The sequence below is a fragment of the Cetorhinus maximus genome, chromosome 21, assembly GCF_964194155.1.
Source record: "Cetorhinus maximus chromosome 21, sCetMax3.hap1.1, whole genome shotgun sequence".
NCBI classification, from domain to species: Eukaryota; Metazoa; Chordata; class Chondrichthyes; order Lamniformes; family Cetorhinidae; genus Cetorhinus; species Cetorhinus maximus.
In genome coordinates this window covers 18,240,137-18,267,135 of record NC_135899.1, presented here as the reverse complement: position 1 = coordinate 18,267,135, position 26,999 = coordinate 18,240,137, and the positions used below count along the sequence as shown (strand labels likewise).

Genomic DNA, 26,999 nt, shown 5'->3' with positions numbered 1-26,999 from the left:
CCAGCACGACCCTACAGAAAGGAAATTGGATGAATTACGGGTTAATCGTCCTTGGTGGTGTTGGTTGAGGGAGGAATGTTGTCCAGGACACCGGGAGAACTCCCCTGCTCCACTTTACCGTGGGATCCGAAACTCCTACTTGAATATCTCATTGGAAGGTCTCAGTCTGTCGGAGGGAGAGAGGAACAGGATTGGAACGTTCAGCCGCCTGAATCCCTTCCACCTTTCGATTAGATATGACTGACATGTACCTCAACTCCATTTATCCGCCGCAGCTCCGTATGTTTTGATACCCTGGAAAATTACATTATTCCTAGTATTCCCCCTTAGAGGAGAGACAATTCCACATTTCCCCGACTCTTGGAGGCGAAAAGTTGCTTCAACATTTCACTCCTGAATGGCCTCGATCAAATTTTAACGCTGTTTATAATCCTGATGTATCTCAAAACTTCAATAGCCTGTGGTTTTCCTTGCTGCCGTAGCACGAGTGCCGGGGGAAGCTCTTCATTCCCAATAGGATGCCGTTTGACCCCCTCCCATTTTCCATTGGCCTGTCCCCTCACCCTGTGATGTCCTTCCTCTTTATCAGGGACTGGGAGGGCAGCACTGCCTGAGACATGAATGCACAGAGCTCAGAATCCCCGAGGCGGAGTTTGAATATCTTTTTTTTCTGTTTCCGAAACTAAATCTTATTTTCTCAAGCATTTACAAAGAAACTGCAAATACATTCTGCATAAAAACATCTTGGATTTAAAGCCTCCTTGTCAATGCATTAATGCTCTTGACCTCAGCCACATCATGATCATGGCAGCGAGTTCCACATTGTGACCAATCGCCATATGGAGAAATTCTTCCTAACATTGGGGGAAATATGTCAGTAAATCGCCAGTAAATCCACGGCTTCATTTCTCCACACTCCTGCAAAGGAACATTCCAGAAACAGATGAACAAAAGTCTCGTTTTAGTGCCATCTGTCAGCTGTGGCTTGTTGGTATTTTTTTTACCTCTGAGTCAGAAAGTGGTGGGATCGAGTCTCACTCCAGATGCTTCGGGACAGAACTCAGACTTGTTCTCATGTTGACTGATGTATTTTCCAACGTGACACCAGTCACTCCCCTTCTAAAGTACTTCCTCTGCTTCAAAGCGCGCTGGGACGTCCAGCGGCTGCGAAAGGCGCTATTAAAACGCAAGATTTTCTTTTAGAAAATATAAAGTAACTTGACAGGTCGAACCCTCTAAATTCTCTGTATCTATCACTCGAAATGCTTTCTTGAAGTTATGGTACTTTTTGCCTAAGTGTGAGCGACTGCAATCAGGAACGCCTTTTAAGGATCTGTATCTCACACCTTGTTTCACCAGAGGGTTTGTAATCGTCAGCGAGTTCACACTGGAGAAAAGTGCAATGGAATCTCGATCTCGCCGATCTCTCCCTCCCTCTCCCTCTCTCTACTGTCAATTATCCATTGGAGCCCAACCCGTCCTCGACAGGTTTCAATTATTCCCCTCCGTGCTTTAACTTTGCTTTTCCCCCTTTAGACTGGGCGTGTTATTTTTACTGTCCTGTGTGAAAGTCGCAAGGACATAGACCACGATGGAATAATAATTCCCTGAGGATCGCAGTGAACTTTAGAAGAAAAAAGCTGAACTGAGGGTGTGCGGCAGCAACATCGAAACTGAAAGCGGTTTGAATCAGGAAGTGCTGAGTGTGAACATGGCTTCCAGAGAACAGGTCCAGAGTTTGACCGAGGAGGCAATTTGTCCCATTTGTCTTGATCTCTTCACTGATCCGGTTTCACTGGACTGTGGACATAACTTCTGTCGCTCCTGTATCACCCAGTGTTGGGAAAAGGAGATAAACTCCTGCCCGGAATGTAGAGAGGAGTTTCCGGAAAGAAACCTCAGGGTAAATCGGGCCTTAGCGAATCTGGCCGAGAAAGCTCGAAAATTAAAGCTGGATCCGAAAGAGAAGAAAAGTAAACTTCACTGTGAGGAACATCAGGAAGAACTGAAGCTGTTTTGTGAAACTGACAAGAAATTGATCTGTGTGATTTGTAGAGATTCGCGGGAACACAGAGAGCACCGCTTCCTGCCGATTAAAGAAGCTGTTGAAATCTACAAGGTAAAAGGGGAAAATATTTTCTAAACTGATAGTTTTATCACATTTTCATGGTCTAAAACTTCAATTCTATGATTTTCTCTCCCAATCCCAGGATCAGCTGAAATCTTCCTTAGATTCTCTCACACAGAAGAAATCGGCGGTTCTAGAAACGGAACAGAAACAGAAGCGGAAGATTTCCGAAGTCAGGGTAAGGTCTCCCTGTTCTGGTTTTCTGGGATCTCGGTCAGTTTTGCTCCCTTTATCGCGGGACATTAATTATATTTCACATTTCATTTGGTAGGAACAGTCGAGCAGTCTGCAGACCCACATCACATCCGAGTTCACTAAAATGCACCAGACTCTCACTGAGAAAGAGCAGCGACTACTCACAGATCTCAGGGAAGAAGAGGAGAGGATTCTAGAAAGAATGGAGAAAAACCTTCGAGAGATTGAAGAGAATTTAAATTCTATTGAGGAGAAGCTCTCAAAGTTGCAGAAACAGATGAAGCAAAAGGACGAGTTGATATTTTTAAAGGTGAGGGAATATATTGCGGGTCAGTTCAATGAGACTTCACACAGTGACAAAATAACTGCCAACTGTGGAATAAATATCGAATTTACTGAATAAATAAAAACTGAGTTAAACAAATTTCCGTCTGTTTCGTGGCAGTTCTGCGGTCTCCCCGAAATAATCGGCTTCCACATTGTCTGCAGATTACCGAGAATACGTGTAAACTCCAGAGAATGAGTCCTCTTGATCTTCACACTTGCTTTGTGATTATTTCCGTGTTGCCAAGTTTAATTTTCTCCTGGAACGCCCATTGTAATCCAGCTCCAGTTCATGTTGTGAGTGTGTGGGTGTGTCTGGTACGGTGTGTGAGAGTCACTGTGTCTGTGAGCGGGACTGATGTTGAGTTCCAGTTTATTTGACTCTCCACAACCTTCCGTCCAAAATGCATCACTTTACACTTCCGTGTTGAATCTAACATGCTCTGAGTTTCACCAGCTGCCCTGTTTATGTCCTCACGAAATGTGTGCAATTCTGGTTACCTCATGACAGAAAGGGTGTAATTGAATTAGAGAGGGTACAGAGGAGATTTACAAGGATGTTACCAAGACTAGAAAATTGCAGCTATGAGGAACGAATGGAAAGGCTGTGGCTGTTCTCCCTGGGATAGAGGAGGCTGTGAGGAGATTTGAGATGTACCGAATTGTGAGGGGCCTGATAGAGTGGGTGGGGAAGGGCCTGTTTACTTACCAGAGAGGTGAGTGACAAGGGGGCACAGATTTAAAGTGCATAGAAAGATAAGAGGGAATATGAGGGAAAAAAATTACACCCAGAAGGTTGTGGGATCTGGAACGCACTGCCTGTAAGAGTAGTAGAGGCAGAAACCCTCAACTCATTTAGAAGCTGTCTGGATAGTAACATCAAGTGCTGTAACCTGCAGGGCTGTGGATCAAATGATGCAAAGTGCGATGAGGCTGGGTGGCTTGTTTTTCATCTGGCGCAGACAGGATGGGCCGAGTGGCCTCTTTTGTGCCGTAAGCTTTCTATGTTTCTAATTCTGTTACTGTGCTCCTCACTGTTCGTGATTCATTTATTTCAGGAGGAAGCTTGTCGGAAGAGAAGGTAGGACATGCTCTCTACTGAAACTCTGCACAATTTGGTAAAATAACTCAAAGGTTTTGTTATGAATTTCTTTTCTAGTTACCATCGCAACATTGAAGTGCCGTTCATCAGGCGACAATAACTCTGCTTATGGTTTAAGTACTAGTCTTTTGTTATGATGACATGCTTTATTGTAGATATTAAATTAGATTTCATATAACTGGTCTATATGATTGTATTAAATTACAAGATGCCATGCAGTCCTGAAGTACTCACTTGCAGGCTGCAGTCTGTTGTTAGTGCGGCTGTGACCATCCGACTGACCCTGAGAGAACCACACCGCCCATGTTTCCATGGTGTCGACCATCCATGTCCCTGCAAGGCTCCTGACCAAACCGAGACAGTCACATGTTAAAGTGGGAACGGGTTTTGTTTTGATTCCAGTATAGAACCTTGACCTGTATCCTTAAGACCGACAAGACAGACCCAGCAGAGGTGGCGGCACTGTGGTATAAAGTTTGGAGGGAGTTGCCTTGGGAGTACTTAACATCGACTCGGGACCCGATGAAGTTTCATGGCATCGGGTGAAATATGGGCAAGGAAACATCCTGCTGATGACCACGTCCCAACCCATTTGCGAACCGCCCCACCCACTCCTCAGCTGATGAATCAGTACTCCTCCATGTTGAACGCCACTTGGAGGAAGCACTGAGAGTTGCAAGGGTGCAGGATATACACTGGATACTCTTTCGAGTTATCAACAGTCACAGATTGCAACTCTTTTCAAGTACAATCACAGTTCTTGGTTTCCGGGAGTGGGACATGAACCCACAACCCTCTGATTCAAAGGCGAGGGTGCTATGAACTGAGCCACAGCTGATACACTGGATGGGGCACTTCAATGAACATCACCAAGAGTGACTCGTTAATGCAACTCCCTCCCTTACAGCGCTGTGGATGTACCCACACCACATGGGCTGCAGAAGTTCAAGAAGGCAGCTCACCACCAACTTTTCAAGGGCAATTAGTGATGGGCAGTAAATGTTGGCCTAGACAGCGATGCCCACATCTCATGAATGATTTTTTTTTAAAAAGCGCCACTACTGGCCGAGCTGGCTATATCCCAAAGGCCATAGCTGCGAGACTGGGTATGTGGCAGGTGGTGAGGGAACCAACAAGAGGGTGAAAACATACGTGACCTCATCCTCAACAATCTGCCTACCGCACATGCATCTGTTCATGACTGCAGCAGTAGGAGTGACCACCGCACAATTGTTATGGAGATGAACTCCTGCATTCACATTGAGGATACCCTCATTCAAAACTGGGCGTCCATGAGGCACTGTTGGCCATCAGCAGCAGCAGATTTGTACTCAGCCACACTCTGCGACCTCATGGCTCAGCCTATCCTGCACTCGACTATCATCACCAAGCCAATGAAGAGCGCAGGAGGGCATGCCAAGAGCAGCACCATGCATGCCTAAAAAGGTGTCAACATGGTGAAGCTACAACTCAGGGCTACTTGCATGTCAAACAGCGTAAGCAGCAATGAATAGACCGAGATAAGCGATCCCACAACCAACGGATCAGATCAAAGCTCTGCAGTCCTGCCACATCCAGCGTTGCATGGTGGTGGACAATTAATTGACTAACGTAAGGAGAAGGGTCCACAAATACCCCCACCCTCAATGATGGGGAGCCCTGCACATCAGTGCAAAAGATTAAGTCTGAAGTATTTGCAACCATCTTCAGCAAGATGTGCCCAGTGGATGACCCAGCTTGCCCTTCTCCAGAAGTCCGCAGCATCACAGATGCCTGTCTTCAGCCAATTTGATTCAGTCCACATGATATGAAGAAATGGCTGAAGGCACTGGATACTGCAAAGGCTATGGGGCTTGACAATATTCTGGCAATAGTACTAAAGGCTTGTGCTCCAGGACATATTGCACCCCTAGCCAAGCTGTTCCAGGACAACTATAACACTGGCATGTACCCGGCAATGTGGAAAATTGCCCAGGTATATCATGTACACAAAAAGCAGGACAAATCTAACCTGGCCCAGCACTGCCCCGTAGGTCTACTCTTGATCTTCAGTGAAGTGAAGGAAGGGGTCTTCAACATTGCTATCAAGTGGCACTTACTAAGCAATAACCTTCTCTCTGACACTCAGTCTGCGTTCTCCCAGGGTTACTCAGCTCCTGACCTCATTACAGTCTTGGTTCAAGCATGGACAGTAGAGCTGAACTCCAGAGGTGAGGTGAGAGTGACTGAACATTACATCATTTGACCGAGTTTGGCATCAAGGAACCCTAGCAAAACTGGAGTCAATAGTATTCGGAGGAAAACTCTTCACTGGTTGGAGTCATAACTATCACGAAAGAAGATGGTCGTGGTTGTTGGAGGTCAATTATCTCAGTTCCAGGACATCACTGCAGGAATTCTTCAGGGCATAGTCTTATGCCCAACCATCATTAACTGCTTCATCATTGACCTTCCTTCCATCATAAGGTCAGAAGTGGGGATGTTCTCTGATGATTGAACGATGTTCAGCACCATTTGTGACTCCTCAGATCCTGAAGCAGTCCATGTCCAAATGCAGCAAGACCTAAACAATATCCAGGCTTGGGCTGACAACTGGCAAGTAACATTTTCCCCACACAAGTGCCAGGCAATGGCTATCGCCAACATGAGAGAATCTAACCATCGCCCCTTGATATTCCATTGCTTGCTATCACCATTACTGAATCGCCCACTATCAACATCCTGAGGGTTACCATTGAACCATTAAGCACAAACTGAACTGGACTAGGTATATAAATACAATGGCTACAAGCACAAGTCAGAGGCTAGGAATCCTGCGATGAGTAACGCAGCCTGCCCATCACCTACAAGCCACATGTCAGGAGCATGATGAATACTTTCCACTTGCCTGGATGAGTGCGGCTCCAATAACATTCAAAAAGTTTGATATCATCCAGGACAATGCAGCCCACTTGACTGACACCCCATCCACAATCATTAACTCTCTCCGCCACCAATGCACAGTGGCAGCAGTGCGTACCATCTATTAGATACACTGAAGGAACTCACCATGCCTCCTTAGCCAAAAACCTTCCAAATCCACGACTGCTACCATCTAGAAAGACACGGGCAGATGTGTGGGAGCACCACTAATTGGAAGCTCCCCTCCAAACCACTCACTATCCTGACTTGGAACTATATCATAGTTCCTTCACTGTCACTGGGTCAAATTCCTGGAACGCTCTCCCTTACAGCACTATGGGTGTATCTAGACAACTTGGACTGCAGGGGTTCAAGAAGGTAGCTCACGACGACCTTCTGAAGGGGCATTTGGGGATGGGCAATAAATGCTGGGTTAGCCAGCGAAGCCCCATGAATGAATGAAAAAAATATCAACGCAACAGCAGAAACGTGTTTTAAGATATAAAGCAATATTGGCACCAAGTCACAAGGAGATATTAATACCAAAGATGACGGACGTTTTAAAACATCTTAAAGGAAGAAAGAGAAATAGAGAGGCAGAAAGGTTTCGGGAAGGAATTTCAGAGCTCAGGGCCTCGGCAGATGAAGGTCCAGCTGCCAATGGTGGACCGATTAAAATCAGGGATATTCAATTGGCCAGAAATAGAGGAGCGCAGGTGTCTCGGAGAGTTGGGTTGATGTTTTCAGTCTTTGCTTTTATTCTACAAGCTTTGTTTGTAATAGAGCAAGTGGACAGGCTAAATGTTTACCTTCTCCTGTGATTTGTGATATACTGGCAACTAATTTGTTATCAGGCTGTTGGCCTTTTACAGGACATGAGTGTTTCCATCCTCTGCCCTTGCATTTCAAAGTTATCTTTTACTCCGTTATAGAGACAAATTTTATTTTCTATCACATTTGTTCTAATATGAAAAATGCGGAAAGATATGAATGTTGGTGTACCATTTAAATCATGTCTAAAATGCTCAAATGGAATGAATTTACACTATCAATTCTTTAATATTTCAGGATTAGTGATAAGAATCAGATATTCTCAGTAGCAGATGCTGCGGCCCTGTCTTTCAGAAAGTTCAAAGGACCTTTACAGTACACAGCTTGGAGGGAAATGATCAATTCCATTAACCCTGGTAAAACTTTTATATTAATTTTCCTAACCATAATTCAAGTTGTGAAGGAACTAAATGGGTTCCAAAGTTCCAGGGATGTGGGGGAAACAGGAAATCCAATGTCCCTCCAGTGAGGGGTTGTGCTCGTATGATCATCATAAGATCATAAGTAATAGGAGCAGCAGGAGGCCATTTGGCCCATTAAACCTGTTCCACCATTCGATAAGATCATGACTCATCTAACTGTGGCTTTAACTGCCCTTTTTTCCTGTTCCCTATAGCCCTTACCTCCACTGTCGATCAAAAATCTGTCTAATTCAGCCCTGAGTCTATACAACAGCCTCGTCTCCATTGCAGTCTGTGGAACAGAATTCCAAAAAGTAACATCCCTCAAAGAGAAGAAATTTCTTCTCATCTCTATTTTAAAAGGGAGACAGACCCCTGATTTTTAAACTAGATCCACTGCTTCTAGATACCCCCACAAGAGGAACCATCCTCCCACTATCTACCCTATCAAGCTACCTCAGAATCACAGATAGTTCAATAAGATCACCTCTCATTTTTCTAAACTTCAAGAGTATAGGCTTAAACTGTTCAACCTTTCATCATCAGACAACTCCTTCCTCCCAGGAATCAGCCTAGCCAACCTTCCCTGAACTGCTTCTAAGACATAAATATAACTCCCTTAAGTAAGTTAACGAAAACTGTGAAGTGAAAGTCACCATAGTCCCAGAGGAGCATTGGCTGTGCTGTCATTAGAGAGAGATGACTGGTGGTGAGTTTAACCTGAGGGTCACCACGCCTCGGGTGTGGGGTGAGGTTGAGAAGGCAGGGCCTTCATGGATGACCTCAGGCAGTACAGGAATTGTACTGTTGCATCAGTCTGCATCACAAACCAGCCGTCCAGCCAGCTGAGCTAACCGACACACAAACTGTACCGTTACTCTCAGCAATGACCTGTGCCACTATATCAAGAGTTCCCCACTATTATACTCCATCTCCCCTTCAATTAAGGCCTACATTCCATTTGCTTCCTAATTACTTTCTGTACCTGCATGGGGAGGTAGAAGGAAAGTGGAGCTGATGCCACAATCAGATCAACCACAATCTTATTGAATGGCTTACTCCTGCTCCTAATACTTCTGTTCTTGTGCTCACCTTTGTAATTAATATATAAGATACCCCTGTACTCCAGCGTTCTGCAACTTCTCTCCATTTAAATAATATTCTATTTTTTAATTCTTACTGACAAAGTGGACTACCTCACATTTTCCCACATTATACTCCAGCTGCCAATTTTTCCCACTTATTTCATCTTTCCATATTCCTTTGCAGACAATTTTGATCCATCATCACAACTAGCATTCCTACCTATTGCATCATCAGCAAATTTGGCTGAAATATAGTCAGTCCTTTTAATATGTCCTGTCTATAAACTGTAATTAGTTGAGGCCCAAGCACTGATCCTAGGTGCACTCCACCAGTTACAGTTTGCCAAATTGAAAATGACCCATTTATCCTGAATCTCTGTACCTGCTCATTATCCAATCCTCTATCAATGCGATTGTATCATCCCTAACACTTATCTTCTGCAGTAAACTTTTATTGATACTTTATCTAATGCCATTTGGAAATCAAAATACACTACATCTACTGGTTCCCCATTATCCATCCTGCTTGTTACATCATCAAAGTGCTCTAATAAATTTGTCAAACATGATTTCCCTTTCACAAAACTATGTTGACTCTGCCTAATAATGTAACGATATCTAAATATCCTGCTACTAACTTTTAAATAATGGTTTCCTGCCTTTTCCCAGTGACAGATATTAGATTAACTAGCCTATAGTTCACTGATTTCTGTCTCCCTCCTTTCTTGAACAGTGATGTTACATTCATGGCTTGCCAGTCCATTGTGACCTTCCCAGAGACTAGAGAATTTTGGAAGTTTGCAAACAGTGAATCCATTATCTCTGCAGTCACTGCCTCACAAACCCAACTATGCAAGTCATCAGGTCCAAGTTTCTTGTCAGCATTTAGTCCCATTATTTTCCTCCTACTTTTTCTCTAGTGATCTTGCTTGTTTCAAATTCCTCTCTCCTTTTTGCCTTTGTTCCTCTACTATTCTTGGGATGCTTCTTGTGCCTTCTACTATGAAGAATACTTGTTCAATGCATCTGCCATTTCCTGGTTTCCCATTATCGATTCACCAGTCTCACCCTCTAAGGGGCCCACACTTACTATCGTTACTCTTTTTTATGTATATGTAGAAGCTTTTACTGTCTGTCTTTAGGTTTTTTGCAAGTTTCCTCTCATACTCCAATTTCTCCCTCAGTTTTTTAGTCAATCTTTGCTGGTTTCTAAAATTTTCCAAATTTTCTGGCCTACCACTAATCATTGCAGCATTGTACATCTTTTATCTCAATTTGATGCCACCATCACCTTGCTAAGTCAGCCACAAATGGTGCACTCTGTTCGTTGAGCCTTTCTTTCTTAATGGAATGTATTTTTGTTGAGAGTTATGAAATATCCCCTTAAATGTCTGCCACTGCTTCCCTACCAACTTGCCTTTAATCTATTTTCCCTGTCCATTTTAGCCAACACTGTCTTCATACCCTTGTAATTGCCTGCATTTAAGTTTAAGGCATGAGTTTCAGACATAAATTGCCCATCCTCAAACTGATTGTGAAATTCTATGTTATTGTGATCTCTCTTAACTAGAGGATCTTTTACCATGAGGTCATTTATTAATCCTGTCTCGTTGGATATTACCAGGTGTAAAATAGCCTGTTCCCTGGTTGGTTCAGGAGCATATTGTTCAGAGAATCTGTCCCAAATACAATCTACGAACTCATCCTCAGTCACCTTTTCCAATTTGATTCAGCCAAACGGTATGAAGATTACAACCGCCTACAGTTATTGCAGTATCCTTCTTACAAGCTCCCATTATTTTTTGATTTACACTCTGTCCTACAGCTTAGCTACTTTCAGGAGGCATATAAACCACTCCCATTAATGATTTCTTTCCCTTGGTGTTTCTTATCTCCACCCAAATTGTTACAACCTTTTGATCCTTGGAAACAAAATAATTTCTCTCAACTGTACTGATCACGTTCCTGATTAACAGAGCTACCCGATCTCCTTTTCCTTTCCTCCTGCCCTTGCAAAATGTCACATACCCTTGAATATTCAGGTCCCAGCTGTGGACACTCTGCAACCATATCTCAGTAAAGGCCATCATATAACAATTTATTTCTATTGTGCTATCAATTCATGCATCTTGATACGAATTCTGTGTGCATTCTGATAAGGAGCTGTTATTTTGGTCTTTGGACAATTTTTCCCTACCCTGACCTTATTGGCTGGTATACTATTATGTTTGTAAGCTCTATCGCTTCCTGTTGCACTCTGGTTATCATCACCTGCAATGCTACCCTGCACTATTGCCTTGTCCTTTTTCTTTAATGTTCAAAATCTCACCGCACATGAACACTTCCTCCTTCCTCCCCCACTACTCTTTAGGTTAAAGTCCTCTCCACAGCCGTAGTCATACAATTTGCCAGGACACTGGTTCCAGCATGGTTCAAGTGAAGGCCATTCTAATAGTATAGCTCCCTTTTTCCCAAGCGTTGCTGCCAGTGCCCCATGAATTGAAACACATTTTTCCAACACCAATCTTTGAGCCACACATTCAATTCTCTGATCGTATTCACTCCATGCCAATGAGCTGAGGCCTCAGGCAGAGATTATTACCTTTGAATTTAGTGCCTAACTGCACATACTCTCTCAGTAGAACCTCTTTCTTAGTCCTACCAATATGGATATCCACAGGGACTATAAGAACTGGATGCTTTTCCTCCCACTCCAAGTTCCTCGCCAGCCCTGAGAGGATTACTTTGACTCTGGCACAGGACAGGCAACACAGCCTTTGGAATGCATGCACTTGCCTGAAGTGAAGAGTTTCTATCCCCCTAACTGACCTGTCCCCTACTACAATTACATTCCTTTTGGCATTGGGATAGCTTCCTGCACCACTGTGCCATAGTCAGTTTGCCCATCCTCCCTGCATATATGCTGTCGTCCACATAAGGTCCAAGGGCTTTCAACCAGTTGGACAATTGCAAGGGCTGGGCTTTCTTACCTGACTTTCTTCCCTTTGTCTGACCACTAAACAAATCGGAAATACCTAAGGCTGTCATTGCCTCCTGGAACAAAATGCGCTGGTATCTTTACCCCTCTCCAATGTATTGCACTGTCCAAATCACGGATTCCAGTGGATCAGCTCAGAGCTGAGGTTCCTCAAGCTGCAGACACTTACTGCAGATGTGGTTGCCGTGAATCAGACGGGTAGCGTCCAGTGTCCACCTGCTGCAACTGCAACACATTACCTGCCCATCTTTATTTCATTTTTATCGAACTGATTCGATTTCAAGTGGCTCTGGTGGAACGCAAACAGAGGATTATAAGCATTTTATTGCTGTGTAAGTGCCACTTGATGTCATTGTCAACATCACATTCTACCACTTGCCTGAAGATTGAGAGTAGACTGTTGGATCAGTGATTGTCCGCATTGCATTTGTCCTGCTTTTTATGGACAGGATATACTTGGGCAATTTCCCACATTGTCGGACAGATGCCTGTGTTGTAACTCGACTGGAACAACTTGGCTATGGCTGTCACTAATTTTGAGGGTAAAATCTTCAGTACTACAGCTGGGATGTTGTTATTGCCTTTGCTGTATCCAGTGAGTTCATCCCTTACTTGTGATCATGTGGAGTCAGTTGCATCAGCTGAAGACTGGCATTTACATCATTGGCGATGTTGGAAGGAGACCAAGATGGATCATCTAGGTCATTGTTTCACCTGCAGCTGTTGCCCTGATGTGAGATGTGGTGGTTGCCACGAGTACTCAATCAGAGTTAAATCTACTATGTGAGTGGCACGGATGCAGTTTCAAAGCTAAGAGACTGAAGCTGTACACTGTCTTCTTAACAGTCGAAAACCAGAGGCTGCACGTTATTCGTGACTGCAAGAGGGATTTGGGTGTAAGACTAAAGAGATGTTTGTGCATTTGCCTAAATCCTTTGTCAGACCGCACATGGAGATTTTGGTGGCCTGCTCGTCTACTTTATCTCCATTATCAAGGGTGGCAGTAGGCCTCACATAAAAGGTTTGCAACCATAGAATGATAGAAAAGTTATGGCACAGTAAGAGGCCATTCAGCCCATTGTGCCTGCACCAGCCAAAGAAAAAATTAACTAGCCGCTCATTTTAATCCCAATTTCCAGCTCCTGGTACATAGCTGTGCAGGATACAACACTTCAGGTGCAGATCCAGTTATCTTTCAAATGAGTTGAGCATTTCAGCCTAAATCACCAACCAGGCCAAGACTTCCAGATGCCCATCACCCTCTGGGTGAAAAATATTTTGCTCATTTACCCTCTAATACTTTTATCAATCACCTTACGCCTATGCCCTGTGGTAACCAGCATCTGATACAGTTCCATTGCAATGTCCTTGCCTTGGACTTCAATACCTCATCCAATAAACAAAAGCATTCCATATGGTTTCTTGACCACTGTACCCACCCGTACTGCCAACTTCCATGATATGCGCATGCACACTAACGTCTCTCACTTCCTCAGCCCCACCTCAAATGCATCACTCACACTTATCCAGATTGAATTCAATTTTCCCTCTCAACAAAACCATTGATATCATCCTGGGGATAACAGCTACCCTCTTCACTTCCAACTACAGGGAAAATGTTTGTGTCATCGGCAAATTTCCCAATCATACCTCTCACATTTACGTCCAAACCATGAATATATGCAACAAGCAGCAAGGGCTCCAACACTGAGCCCTGTCAATCACCACTGGAAACCATTTTCCATTTGCAAAATTATCTATCGACCATGACCTTTTATTTCCTGTTGCTGAGCCAATTTTTGATCCAGCTCGCCACCTTCCCTGTGCCCCATGTGATCTCACTTTCCTGACCAGTCTGTGAAGTGGGAACTTGTCAAATGCCTCACTAAAATCCATGTAGACAACATCTGCTCCACTACCCTCATCCATCCTCCTTGTTGGTTCCTCAAAAATTTCGATTAAGTAAGTAAGACATGATCTTCCCCTACACAACCATACTGGCTATCCCTGATCAATCAATGCCTTTCTAAGGGACACTTAATCCGGCCTCTCAGAATTGATTCCAATAATTTGCCCACAACTGAACTCAGGCTGACCAGCCTATCATTTTCTGGCCAATCCCTCACAACCTTTTCAAATAATGGTACAATGTTCGCAGACCTCCAGTCATCTGGCACCTCACCTGTCTCTAGGGAGCATTGGAAAATAATCCTCAGGGCATCCATTATTTCCTCCCTGGCTTCTTTTAACAACCCGGGATACAATCCATGTGGTTCTGGTTATATATCCACCTTCAAGGTTGTCAGTTCCTCCATTACTTCCTCTCTCACTATACTTATTTTATCTAATATTTCACACTCCTCCTCTTGAATTAGAATGTAGCATCATCCCTCTCTTTGGTTAAGACTGAGACAAAGTACGCATTGAGAACCCTGCCCACATCCTCAGTATCAATGCACAGGTTACCATGTACATCTCTGATAGGCCCTACCCCTCCTTTAGTTATTCTTTTGCTCTTAATGTACTGGCAAAACACCTTAGGGTTTTATATGATTTTACTTGCCAATATTTTTGCAAATCCTCGCTTTACTTTCCTAATTTACATATTTACTTCACCCCTGTACTTTCTATACTCCTCTAGACTTGCGACAATATTAGGCTTTTTGTGACTGCCATGAGCCTTTTTTTGCTTTATTTTGACCTGTCTGCTTCTGGATAACCAGGGGGCTCTAGATTTGTCAGTATTACCCTTTTTTTACGTGGACATGTCTTCACTGTGCCCGTAGAACCTTGCTTTTGAATAATTCCCACTGATTTGACAACATTTTCCCCTCTAATGACTCTACCCAGTCCACTTTCGCCAGTTAACCTCTCAGCTTTGTCAAATTTGTCTTCCACCAATTTAGAAATTTATTCCTGCTTTCTATTTGCCCTTTTCCATAATGGTGTTAAATCTAATGGTCTTATGGTCCGTATCTCCAAAATGGTCACCCACTGCTACTTCATCCACTTGCCCGGGTTCATTTCCTAAGAATAAATCTAGAATTGCACCCCCTCTCGTTGGCCTAGTTACGTGCTGGCTAAGAAAGTTCTCTTGAATGCAGTTCAAGAATTTTGTGCCTACTGTGCCCTTCACACTGGTCACATCCGAATTCATATTAGGGTAGCTAAAGTCTCCAAATATTGCTGTCCTATTTTTTTTGCACTCAGAAATTTGCCCACATATTTGCCCCCTTCCACTATTTGGGGGCCTGAGTACACTCCTAGTAGTGTGCCTGCCCCTTTTGTATTTCTGAGCTCCACCCATAGGGCCTCATTTGATGCTTCATTTTGGATGTCATCCTTCCTTTCAGCTGTCATTGATTCATAAACCGATAATGCTACACCCCCACCTTTTTGCTCCCCCTTTCTACCCTGCCTGAAAACTCTGTATCCAGGGATGGTAATCTGTAATTTTTGCCCCTCCGTAAGCCAAGCTTCTGTTATAGCGATGATATCATACTGCCGTGTGTCTAACCAAAGTGCATTGGACATCATTGAAGGACCATTGCTTGTTTAGAGCATGAGGAGAGGCAGTGTAGATTGGACCTGTGCTGAGGACTGTGAGGAGATCCATGTGAAGGGTCAGCAGCTCTAACTGTTCTGTGCGGGGTCCATGCAGGAAAGAAGTTTACCTTGGCTGTGGGTGCCACAATGACAGATCACGGTCTTCCACTAAAGCTAAGGCCCATCTGAGACTGAGATTTGTAGGGGTCTCTGTGACTGGTTGGTCAGGGGCTTTGCACCTTAGCAAAGCATAGTGCAGGTGAGGCACTTAGTGAGTGGACTACAACGTAACCTCTAAACTTATTAGCGTGATAAATATGTCAACAGATATGCAATTATGATGTGTGAGTGGTGACCATGGTGGGGCAGGAACATGATAATCTCTCATCAATATGCATGGAGCAGCGATTTATATGGGTCAAACGTTCTCGGGTTGCTCCTCCCCGGCTGTTTCAGCTTGAAAGAGCTCTCTGCTCGGTCGGCTCCCCTTTGAGAGCAGGTGTCAGGGTTAGCAAGAGCCGGCCTCACGGAAGTCAAGATGGCGGCCATTGGCCTGGCCACAGGTGTATCACAGGTGGTGCTCTCATCTACAAATGGGTGAAAGGCAATGCCGGAGGCGGCTTCGTAGATCCCGGGATCTATCTGCCAGCTTCTCCACAACGAGCTGCGGCCACAAGGGCTTGGAGGGAATCCAATGCTGGTGGCGTTGAAGGTCACGCCCGCCTTGAACTTCTTTAATAATGGACCCATCTAGGGCTTCACTTGGGATCAATGCGTCAGCTTTCAGTCAGTGACACACAAGTGTATTCAGAATGCCCAATCAGGATAGTGCATCTCTGGAAAGTTTAGATTTGACATTCTTTCCAATCTGTTGTGTTCAGGACTTTGTCAGTGCATTGCTGAAATCACAATTCTACATACAGGTGCCTGAGGTTGCAGGAGATGGTGCAGATCCTAATAAGCGCATTTGGTGCCAGGGTTCTGCATTTTATTATAGTTGGGCACATGCAAGGCTCAAACCAACAGCAGGAAATATGTCACTACTGCAATTTAATTATGCTCTCAAAAATAAAGGTACATTTGAGAAACCTAATTTCATTAAACAATAAGGTGCTGGGGGGGCCTTCCACTCTGCAAAGGATAGAAAACCAAATAGTTCAACAAATTGATTCTGGTAAATATCAGATTGGTATGAGCCTGTCTGCCACATCATATTCCAGCTATAGCCTCTGCATGTGGTTCGGCCACATCCTGGCCCTCCCATCCCCTTCATTGTCCTTCTCATTGGAGCAGACATCTTGCTTCCCCATGTCTCGCCCATGCAACATCTCCCCCTTGTGTAACACGAGGCTGTGCAGGGTGCAGCAGACAATGATGATCTGAGACATTCTCAGTATGGGAAAACACTGCCTGAGCCATCCAAACATCTGAACCTCATCTTTAGGAGCTCAGTCACCTGCTCAGTCAGGGACCTGGTAGGGGTATAGCCATCATTGTATCTCCTCAGCAGTACTCTGCGGTGGTGAAATGGCATCATTAGCCATTTTTGCTGGGGGTATCCCTTATCCCTGAGGATCCTGCTCGGCAATCGCCGAGATACTTCCTTTAATACCCTCCACCACCACCCCCCGAAAAGACCTTCCTCCCACTTCAGGGCTTCTTACTTACTAACTAACTGCGTGGTCAACATCAGATTTGAAAAATGGTGTGCGTCAACTTCTAAACTTCATCCGCCAACTTCTACACTCCCCCCTGCCACCCACCAACTAACCCCATCACATTGTCCCTCCCAATATCAACTTTCCACTCCCCTCTGTCACCCTTGAACCTCCCTTCATTCCACCTCCACATGCCCTCCCAACCCTGAGATCTGATGAGTACAGGCCCAACCTAAACAACCCCTCAAAACCTTTATTAACCAACCATGCAATAATATACACTTCCAACACCAGTTGTTCAGTGAGATCCGCTTGTTGGAGCCCGTTCCCACGTGGTCAGTCTGCTGAATGACTTCTTCTGCATGACTTCCTGTGACTGACCACGTCTCGCCTTCCTGGCTGCAGCAACACTGTCCTCGTGGCTGTGGCTTTATATCCCTTTCTGACCCTGGTCCCTTGATATATAAGTTAATACCTTGATTCGGTTCATCCAATTGTGTTTCATGCCTTATCAATCCCTCCACCTGCATGTGGTCATTTCCTGCTCTCAGCAGGGGATATCTCCAGGTGTATGCCAGCTATGGATGTAATATCTGTATCTTGATAAGGCAGGAAGAAAGCTATTCACACATATCCAGAGACGCCATTGTCTATGAAAGTTGCTGTAGACGGAGTGTCTGTTGGTGAGCCACCACCTCAATGACATGTCCTGAAATGTCTGTGTGTGCCCCTGTTTAGTTAAAACTGTCTTTATTTTTAAACAATTCAATAAGAGTTTCAGAAAGAGTAAACCTTGTTTGGATGGTAACGCAATATGTGCAAATCAGACAGGAAATCAGTAACTCAGTTTACATCGTGCTCAATATCAATCTCCATCGGAGTTAATGGAAACAGATATTGAGTGGAATGTTTTCCGAGCTGCTACTTCAGTGTTGTCCGTGTCACACAACCGTCCATGACAAATTTCACCCCCTCCCCCTGTGTCTCCATGTCACCTTGGAGCATCTGTTGTTGACTCTTGATCGCCTTTTGGATTAGGAAATCAGGATAGTGAACTTGTCCCTCATGTGCAAGTGCACGGGTATAGAAAGGAGCAGTTTCAGGTGCAGTGTTTGCACCAATGAGCACTTCAAATAGGCCTCTGGAGGAGTAATTTCTGCATTTCTGGACACCACACTTTAGGAAGGATGTCAAGTCATTGGAGAGGGTACAGGGGAGACTTATCAGCACAATTGCACTGATGAGGGTCTTCAGTTTACAGGGGAGTTGGTTAAGCTGGCAATGCTCTCCCTATAACAGAGAAGTTTAAAGGGAGATTTAATGCAGGAATTTGAATTATGAGGATTTTATTGAGCAGGTCAGGAGAATCTGTTTACTCTGGTAAGTGTGTCTGTAACTAAAGGCTAAGATTTAAAATAATCACCAAAAGAATTAGAGGGGTAATGAGCAAAAATGAAATCTCACAGACTATGTTCATGATCTGCAATTCATTGTCTGAAAATGTGGATTCCACAGGAACTTCCAAAAATGAATTGCAGATGTTCTCAAATGGACTAATATGCAGGGATCCGGGCAAAAAGCTGGACTAGAAGATTAAATTGGACAACCTGCACAAGTACGATGGGCTGAATGGTCTCCTTCTGCGCGAGAAGATTCCGTTTTCTAGTCCAACTCATAATTGGGCTGGGATGTCTTTAAGGGACTAGGCCGTCCCAAAAACAGATGTTAGGCACCATCCATCTGCTAATGTTGGTGCTGTTTTAGGACTCTATCCAAAAATTGGGATGTCCTGACACTCAAGCCCTGAGCCTTGGTTTTCCTCGACATGGATGTGGGCGGCAGTGAAAAGCTGAGCACATTTATTTTCCTGTTTACAATATGGAGATGGGGGAGGCATCAGTGTTTTTCTCAGCTCCTCAATGCTCCTGTCCACGCTGTATGACACAATGCCCACCCCCTTCCCACTGCTGCCTGGCCCCTTCACACTCTAGACTCACCTACCCACTGTCTCCCCAATATCACCCACCCAAATCTGCACTTGCTCTTCCCACGTCTCTGCTCTCCTCCACCCTCTATATTCGCCACCCACTCCCTCTTCCCTCCCAGTCCTCTCTTCCTCACTTTCTTGCTCCCCCTGCCTCTTCCCCTCCTCCCCCCCCCCCGCCCTGCACATTTTCCTCACAACCCTCCTTCCGCACCTGCTTTCTCTCTCATCTCACTTTCTTGGTCCCCTGCTCCCATCCACCTCCCTTCCCGTGCCCTCTGTTCTCTCCCTCCGCCCATTCCTACACATGCTCCACTCCACGTCCATCCCCTCTCTCACTCACTTCCCTCCAGTCTGTCTTCCCTCCCCATTCCGCACTTCCTCCCTCATCTCGGTCCCATACTCTCCCTGTCCTCCCCGTCCCGCACACTGTCCCTCGCAATCCCCCCTCCTTTCCCTCCAGCTTTCTTTCTCCCCTCCCTTTCTCATGCTCTCTCTCCGCTCCACCTACCAACCCCTCTCTCCTCCCCCTTCCACCATCTCAGCCCTCCCCTTCCACCATTGTCACTGTTCCCTCCAGCTAACTCTGGCTCCACTCTGTCCACTCACTGACCACACCCCTACCCCTCCCAATCTCTCACTCCTTCATCACCCTTTCTCCCTCCCTTCCCCCTCCCTCTCCCCTCTCTATATTCACACGTTGTTTTCTCTCTCTCTCCCAATCCCGCTCCTGTATTTGGGTTGCTGAGCTGTAACTAGTGGAGTGACACAGGGATGAGCGCTGGGAACTCAACTATTTACAATCTATATCAATGACTTGGATGAAGGGACCGAATGTATGGTAGTTAAATTTGTTTATGACACAAAGATATTAGGAATTTAACTTGTTAAGAGCACATGAAGAGTCTACAAAAGGATTTAGATAGGTTAATTGATAGTTAACTTAGTGGGTGGATTATAATGTCCAAATTCATCAACTTGTCCACTTGGCAGGAAGAATATCAAGGCAATGTATTATTTTAATAGAGAGGATGATTAAAACTATATTGTTGGAGTTCTGACTGTGTATTTTCGGTGTGGAGCGATTGTAAGTTCACACCTGTGGGAATAACCTTTGTGTTGACTGGAGATTGTAACATTTAAGGTTCAGAATGTCCCAAGGGTTGATACAGTCAGATCCTGTCTCAGGGCAGGGGGCTGAACCCTGCTGGGAGATCACAGGTTAACAGGTGAATTCAAAGGTCAGTGAACAACCGCTTGTGTTCAGTTGTTTTTAGTTTAAAGAGTTGGGAGCAGCAGTTGGCGCAGCAGCTCAGCTGAGGAGCTGGGACCGAGCCTCTGTTGAGATGCTGGAGTAGAACTGCTGTCAGCAGGTTATAATTTGCCTTACAAACCACCAGGAGACTCAGGTACAGGCCAGATCTTTCATTAGTGATTCAAGCGTACGCAGGGAGAGACAGCCTTGGGCAGTCCTTGACCGAGCTGTGCAGATTACAGATTAAAAAATCTTTTTATACACAATTAGTCACAGACTCGTAATCTAATCTTGTCAATTCACAATCAGATGCTTAAAGAGGCCTTCGGCTTTTGTCACTTATTTCCCGTGTGTACAGACACTCTACATTCTTCTCATCCTCGCAAGACCACCATCTCCTGCTGATTGTGCAGGAGTCTGTGCCTCCTGCCTTCAACACCCACTCACTCCCTGGCCTTGTTCTTTGTTCTCCTGCCTTGCCCATCTCCTTTCTTATTCTGTCTAAAACACGGCTGCTATTCTCCCGTTCTGCTTTTCTGCTTATATTTTATTGTTACTAACAGGCTATCCTAACTAAAATTGTTTAACCCTTTCAAGATACTGGAGTAGATTAGCTCTTGGCAGGAGTAGATCGTCCAGCCCTTCCATCCCACTCTGGCATTCAATGAAATCATGGCTGCTCATCTACTTCAACACCATTTTGCTGCACCATCCCCGTATCCATTGATGTTTTTAATATGTAGAAAACTATCCATCTCAGTCTTGCGCATACTCAGTAACTGAGCCTCCACAGCCGTCTGGGACAGAAACTTACAAAGATTCATCACCCTCTGAGTGAAGAAATTCCTCCTCATCTTGGTCTTAAATGACCTGCCCCTTAATCTGAAACTGTGTCCCCTGGTTCTCGACCGCCCCACCACCGCAACCAGGGAAACATCCTTGCTGCATTTATCCTGTCAAGTCATGTCAGAATTTTGTATATTTGAATGAGATCACCTTTCCTTTTTCTAAACTCCAGAGAGCAAAGGACCCATCTATTTAATCTTTGCTCACAGGACTGAAAGGTCCGAGGAATACTCTAGTACAAAATTTCAACACTCGGAGTCCAGATGCAATATTCAAGTGGTTCCTTTCTTACACATGTGGGCAGCAAACGCTGAGCAATCCAGGCAATTCTCCACCGAGGTTCAAATGAGCACAGTTACTATATTTTTTACTGCCAGTTACAACTTAATGGTGTTAGTTAGACAAATGCCACAGCACAATAATCTGATCATTGTGTTCTTGTACAGTAGTTGCAGTGCAGAGACTGGGCATTGTCCTTTTGGGAGACAACACAGAACGTGTGTTTGTTCTAGACAAAAGGTTTACGGGGGCTGAGGACTGGGTGTGGTTCGAGGCTATCAGACGGTCTTGATCGAGTCATCCTGAGTCCCTGCCCTTGTGTGTTCCCATTTCCTAATTGCAAATTTACAGCTGAGCCCTTTGTACATGGTTTTAGCTTTCATGTAAGGCTGTGATTGTCTGTGTATGCTTTGGCAACCTAGATGCTGGTCCTAGCTGGCACTTCAAAATAAATCCAAATTTTCTGCATCTTCAGGACAATCCCTCCATTCCAGGAATTTATTTGTGAACCTTCATTACACTCAGTCTATGGCAAATATACCTTTCCTCATGTTCGGAGACCAAAGCTGCACATATTAGTCCAGTTGCAGTCTCACCAAGGCTATATATAATTGTAGTAAGACACCTTTACTCCTGTACCCAAATCATCTTGCAATAAAGGCCAATATAGCATTTGCCTTCTAAATTCCTTGCTGTACCAGCTTTCAGTGACTCATGAACATGGACACATAAGTCCCTTTTATGCTTAACATTTCCCAGCCTCTCTCCATTTAAGAAATACCCTACATTTCGGTTTTTCCCACAAAAGTGGATATCCTCACATTTCTCCACCTTGAATTCCATCTGCCACAATTTTGCCCACTCACAGAGCCTCTCCAAATCTCCTTCAATCATCTCTGCATCCTGCTCACAACTGACACTTCCATCTGCAAACTTGGAAATATTACATTTAATCCCAACATCCAAATCATTGATATGGATTGTGAATATCTGGGACCCAAGCAATGACCCTTGCGATACCCCACTAGTCACAGCCTGTTCACCTGAAAATGACCAATTAATTTCTACTCTGTGTTTTCTGTTCATAAACCAGTTCTCAATCCATGCCAGTAAATTCCACCAAATTGCATTTGCTCTGATTTTGTTTGCAAACCTCTGGTGTGGGACCTTATCTAAAGCTTTCTGAAAACCTGAATAATCGACATCCTCCAGTTACCCCTTCCCTATTCTCCTAGTTACATCCACCAAAAACTCCAACAGGAGTTTGTTTAACGTGATTTCCCTTTCATCAAGTCCATGTTTATTCTGCCAAAGCTTCCCATTATTTCTAAGTGTCCTGTTATCACATCCTTTATTTTAGGCTCTAGCATTGCCCCTACGACTGATGTTAGGCTAACGGGTCTGTAGTTCCCTGTTTTCTCTCTTCCTCCTTTCTTAAATAGTGGGGTTACATTTGCCACCTTCCAATTTGCAGGAACAATTCCAGAGTGTCTCAAATTTTGAAAGTTGACCACCAATGCACCGACTTTCTCTACAGCCACCTCATTCAACATTCTGGGATGTAGATCATCAGGTCCAGGGGATTTATCTCCTTTAAGTCCCATTAATTTCTCTTGTACGTTTTTTTCAACTAAAAATATTGTGTTGCAGTTCCTTGTTGATATTTGTCCTTTGATCCTCCATTATTCCGGGGGGTTTTTAATGGTGATAATTGACATTTGGGCAGATTATGAGCAGGTTCATGTGATTTGCCTTGCTGGTGTCTGTCATTAGACATGTGGTTTGTGGTGTGTTCGACCGCAGTTTTCCTGTTAATTAATGTTTACCTCATGTTAATTCTTTATGTTAGAATATAATAGATAATATTATCTGTTTGCATTGTTGACTCTTGGTTAGTAAAATTCATCTGTTTGTTTCAAAACATGGAACCTTATGGATTTATCCTCTTAGTAAGCAACTGGGATTTCAAATTTGGTCTACGAACAGAAAAATGTTAATGGTCACGAAGCAGATCATAACCAAATTTGAGGGTCTTGCCTGGGACTCTAACAACTTCTGGGGTCTGGCCTAGCAATGTACTCTTCTCTCTCTCTCTTCCCCGGCGAGCAGCGGAGGCTGGGTCATTGAATATATCCAATCAGATCAGCCATAATCTCGTTGAATGGTCGAGCAGGCTTGAGGGACCGAATGGCCTACCCCTGCTCCTAATCATAGTGTTCTTGTCATTTAATTTTCTTTGGTACCTTACAGGATCAGATTGTATACCACCTGTGTGATGACATTTTCATACCTGTTTTGCAGTTGTATCACTCCCCACCTACTCTCTCCAGCTCTCTTTCTCTCCAGCCTGCTGTTTCCTCCCACTTTCTCCCCAACCTTGTCTTTCCCCTTCCCGCTCTCCTTCTCACAATCTCTCTTCCCTCTCTCATACTCTCTCTCTCCCTGCGTCACTATCTCTTTCCACACCCTGTCACTCATGCTCTCCCCTCCTTACGCTCTCCCTCTTCTCCCCCAATCTTCTCTCCACCCACACTTTCTCACTCCCCTTGTCCCCACACTCTCTCACTCACCTCTCACTCTCCCTTTCTCTTTGCCTCTTTAACTTCTGCTCTGTTTCTTACCTCTGCCCTTCCTACAATCTTTCTCTCTCCCCTTCCACACACACTCTCCCTCTTCCTGCCATGCACTCACTCTCAACAATGCTCCTGCTCGATCTAATATCAGTCCCTCCCGCCCTCTACCTCCATTCCCCACCCATTGTCCCTGTCAGGCCCATTTCGCTCTCTCTTCCACCGACCCAGACACTCTCTCTCCTTCCTCTCCTTCCCCCTTTCCTCATCATTCCGCTATACCTCTCCCACACCCTCCCCTCCTCCCACGCTCTCCCTTTCCTCTTCTGCACTTTCACCCCCCCCATTTCTGATTTCCTTCACATTGTCTCCACTCTCCCACTCTCTCTGAGACCTTCACATTCTCTCTCCCACACTTGCACCCCTCCCCTTCTCTCTTTTGTCTCTGGCCCCGATTTGCGTTCACCCTCCAGTTCTTGCTCATTCTCCCTCTCACACCATCACACTCTCCCTGCCCCCTGCACTCTCTACCCCTCCATCTCGTTCTCCCTCTCACACCATCACACTCTCCCTTCCCCCTGCACACTCTACCCCTCCATCTCGTGCTCTGACATCTACCCTCTCTCCCAGCCACCCTGCACTCTCGACCCCTCCATCTCACTTTCACCCTCGCACTCTCCCTGCCCCCCCGCACTCTCTACCCCTTCATCTCACTCTCACATCCCCACACACTTCCTGCCACCCCCCTGTTCTCTTTACTCCACCCTCTCTTTCTCACCCACTCTCCAATCTCTGTCATGCTGGTCTCTCTCTCTCTCTCCTGCTCCCATGTTCTCAAACCCTCCTGCTCTCACTCTCTCCCACCTCTTCCTCTCCATCAGTCCACCCACACTCTCCCTCTCCACGTTCCTGCTCCCTCCTCTGCTGCCATTTTCTCTCCTCAACTTCACCTCCCCCCCGCCTCCATCTCTTTCCAGCTCCCTCTCTCTCTCTCTCTCTCTCTCCCGCTTCCTCACCCCCTCCGGGCTCCTTCCTCACACTCTCTCCCCCTCCCCAGCCCCTCTCTCTAAATCACTGACTGTGTTATTTTAACTTTCCCCCAGCTCCAGCCTCTCTGACTCTGGATCTGAACACAGCGAATCCCCGGCTCATCCTGTCTGAGGACCGGACCAGTGTGAGACTCGGAGACAAACGGCAGCGGCTCCCTGACACCCCGGAGAGGTTTGATCCTGGGGTCTGTGTCCTGGGATCAGAGGGATTCACATCAGGGAGACATTACTGGGAGGTGGAGGTGGGGGAGAAGACTCGGTGGTGGCTCGGAGTGGCCCGAGAGTCTGTGAACAGGAAAGGGGGAATCTCCCCAAGACCCGAGTCCGGATTCTGGTTTGTGAGGCTGGTTCCCGGATTTGGTTATTTTGCCGCCACCTCCCCCTCTGAAACCCCCCTCACCCCGAGTGTGAATCCCCGGAAGATCGGGGTTTTCCTGGACTATGAGGGTGGACAGGTGTCATTTTACAATGCGGACAACATGTCCCATCTCCACACTTTCACCCACACTTTCACTGGGAGAATCTTTCCCATCTTCCGCCCGGGATTGAATGACGACGGGAAAAACTCGGCACCGCTGAGAATCTGCGGGATTGAAGGTAACTAACAGATCCATCCCATAATTTCACACCGGCTCCCTGCCTCCTGCCAGCTGTAAACTGATGGGTGTGGGTCTCAGTCACAGGTGGAGAGAGAAGCCAGGTTAACATTCCGGGTATAAACCCTGTATGGGAACTGGGAACTGAAAGATCAGCGAGGACCTCTGTAGGGCTGGGGGAAAGAAGGAGGGGGAGAGAAGAAACAAATAGAAGCTCAATTGTAGAGAGGAACTTACAGGGTAGAATGAGCTGTGAACTGCATGAACCCGGTGACCTTCCTGCCTGTAATGTTGCTCCACAGGCGGAAGGTGGTGGGACATCAGCTTGTTTGAGATGAATCAGTTCAGTGATTCAAAAACTGGGGTCCGGGGAGTCTTTCCCGGGGGTCCAAGAAATAATTTCTCCAGAGGGTGGGAGAGATAGAAAAGCACAAGAGGGGGAGGAAGTAAAGTGGGTGAAATAACAAGCTCCCCGCTTTGTATAAATTCCCAGGAGTGAGTGTTATTCCTGCATGAGCAGCTGTCAAGATTTCCACCCCCAAACCTCCCGAATTCTCTCCCTTCTTCACAGTGATGGACATTTCGGCTGTCATGGTTTTCAGCGGTGAGTCTGATATTTCCTTTCGGTAGGAGGGGAGGTGGAAGTCCAGCTGCTGCTGTGATACTCGTCTGTCTTCAATTTGGACTCAGACAGTGAGCAAGTGCCGTTATCATGCCGTCTGGCTTGCTGAGTATTTCCATCATTTTCTGTTTATATTAATCTCTTATTGGTTTGTTTCTCGTCATAGCGATAAAACTGTCATCTTGACTTTCCTCAAACTCTCACCATGTTTCAATAACACTGAGAAACTGGACTGGGTTGGTACAGGTCTGTAAATATTGATCAGACTGTCACATCCAAGTGGGTACTCTGTAATAAAATTGGAGGGGTGTTTCCGGTTTGTTTTACATTAAAATGGGAACGTGATTTTGAGACTGTTTGAGCATGTAAATGATGTGACACTGCTGTGAATAATGATGTGATAATCTGTCTGTATTGAACGTGATGTGTGAACTGATCGGGTATGTATGCCATTAACAGGCAGTGTTAACCACGTGAAAAGTAGTTCAGTTGCTGCATTAGAATGTTTGTCATGGTCTTTCTCTTGTACTGAAGCTCCTCCGAGTGCAACATGATCATTCGAATATCATTGCAATTTCTGTGATGGTCATTTTGAAATGTTCTTTTAGATATTTTAGGAATAAAGTATA

The 26,999-nt window shown here is 45.2% G+C and overlaps 1 protein-coding gene across 1 annotated transcript; it reads left to right on the top strand.

Moving 5' to 3' along the window:
• Positions 1-1,674: 1,674 nt before the first annotated feature.
• LOC144695345 (zinc-binding protein A33-like) lies at positions 1,675-26,999 on the top strand. The gene is made up of 6 exons (XM_078566242.1): positions 1,675-2,119; positions 2,211-2,306; positions 2,400-2,633; positions 3,706-3,728; positions 7,719-7,837; positions 25,207-26,999. Exons 1-6 carry the CDS (start codon positions 1,712-1,714, stop codon positions 25,755-25,757), a joined length of 1,431 nt encoding a protein of 476 aa, XP_078422368.1. The 5' UTR covers positions 1,675-1,711; the 3' UTR covers positions 25,758-26,999.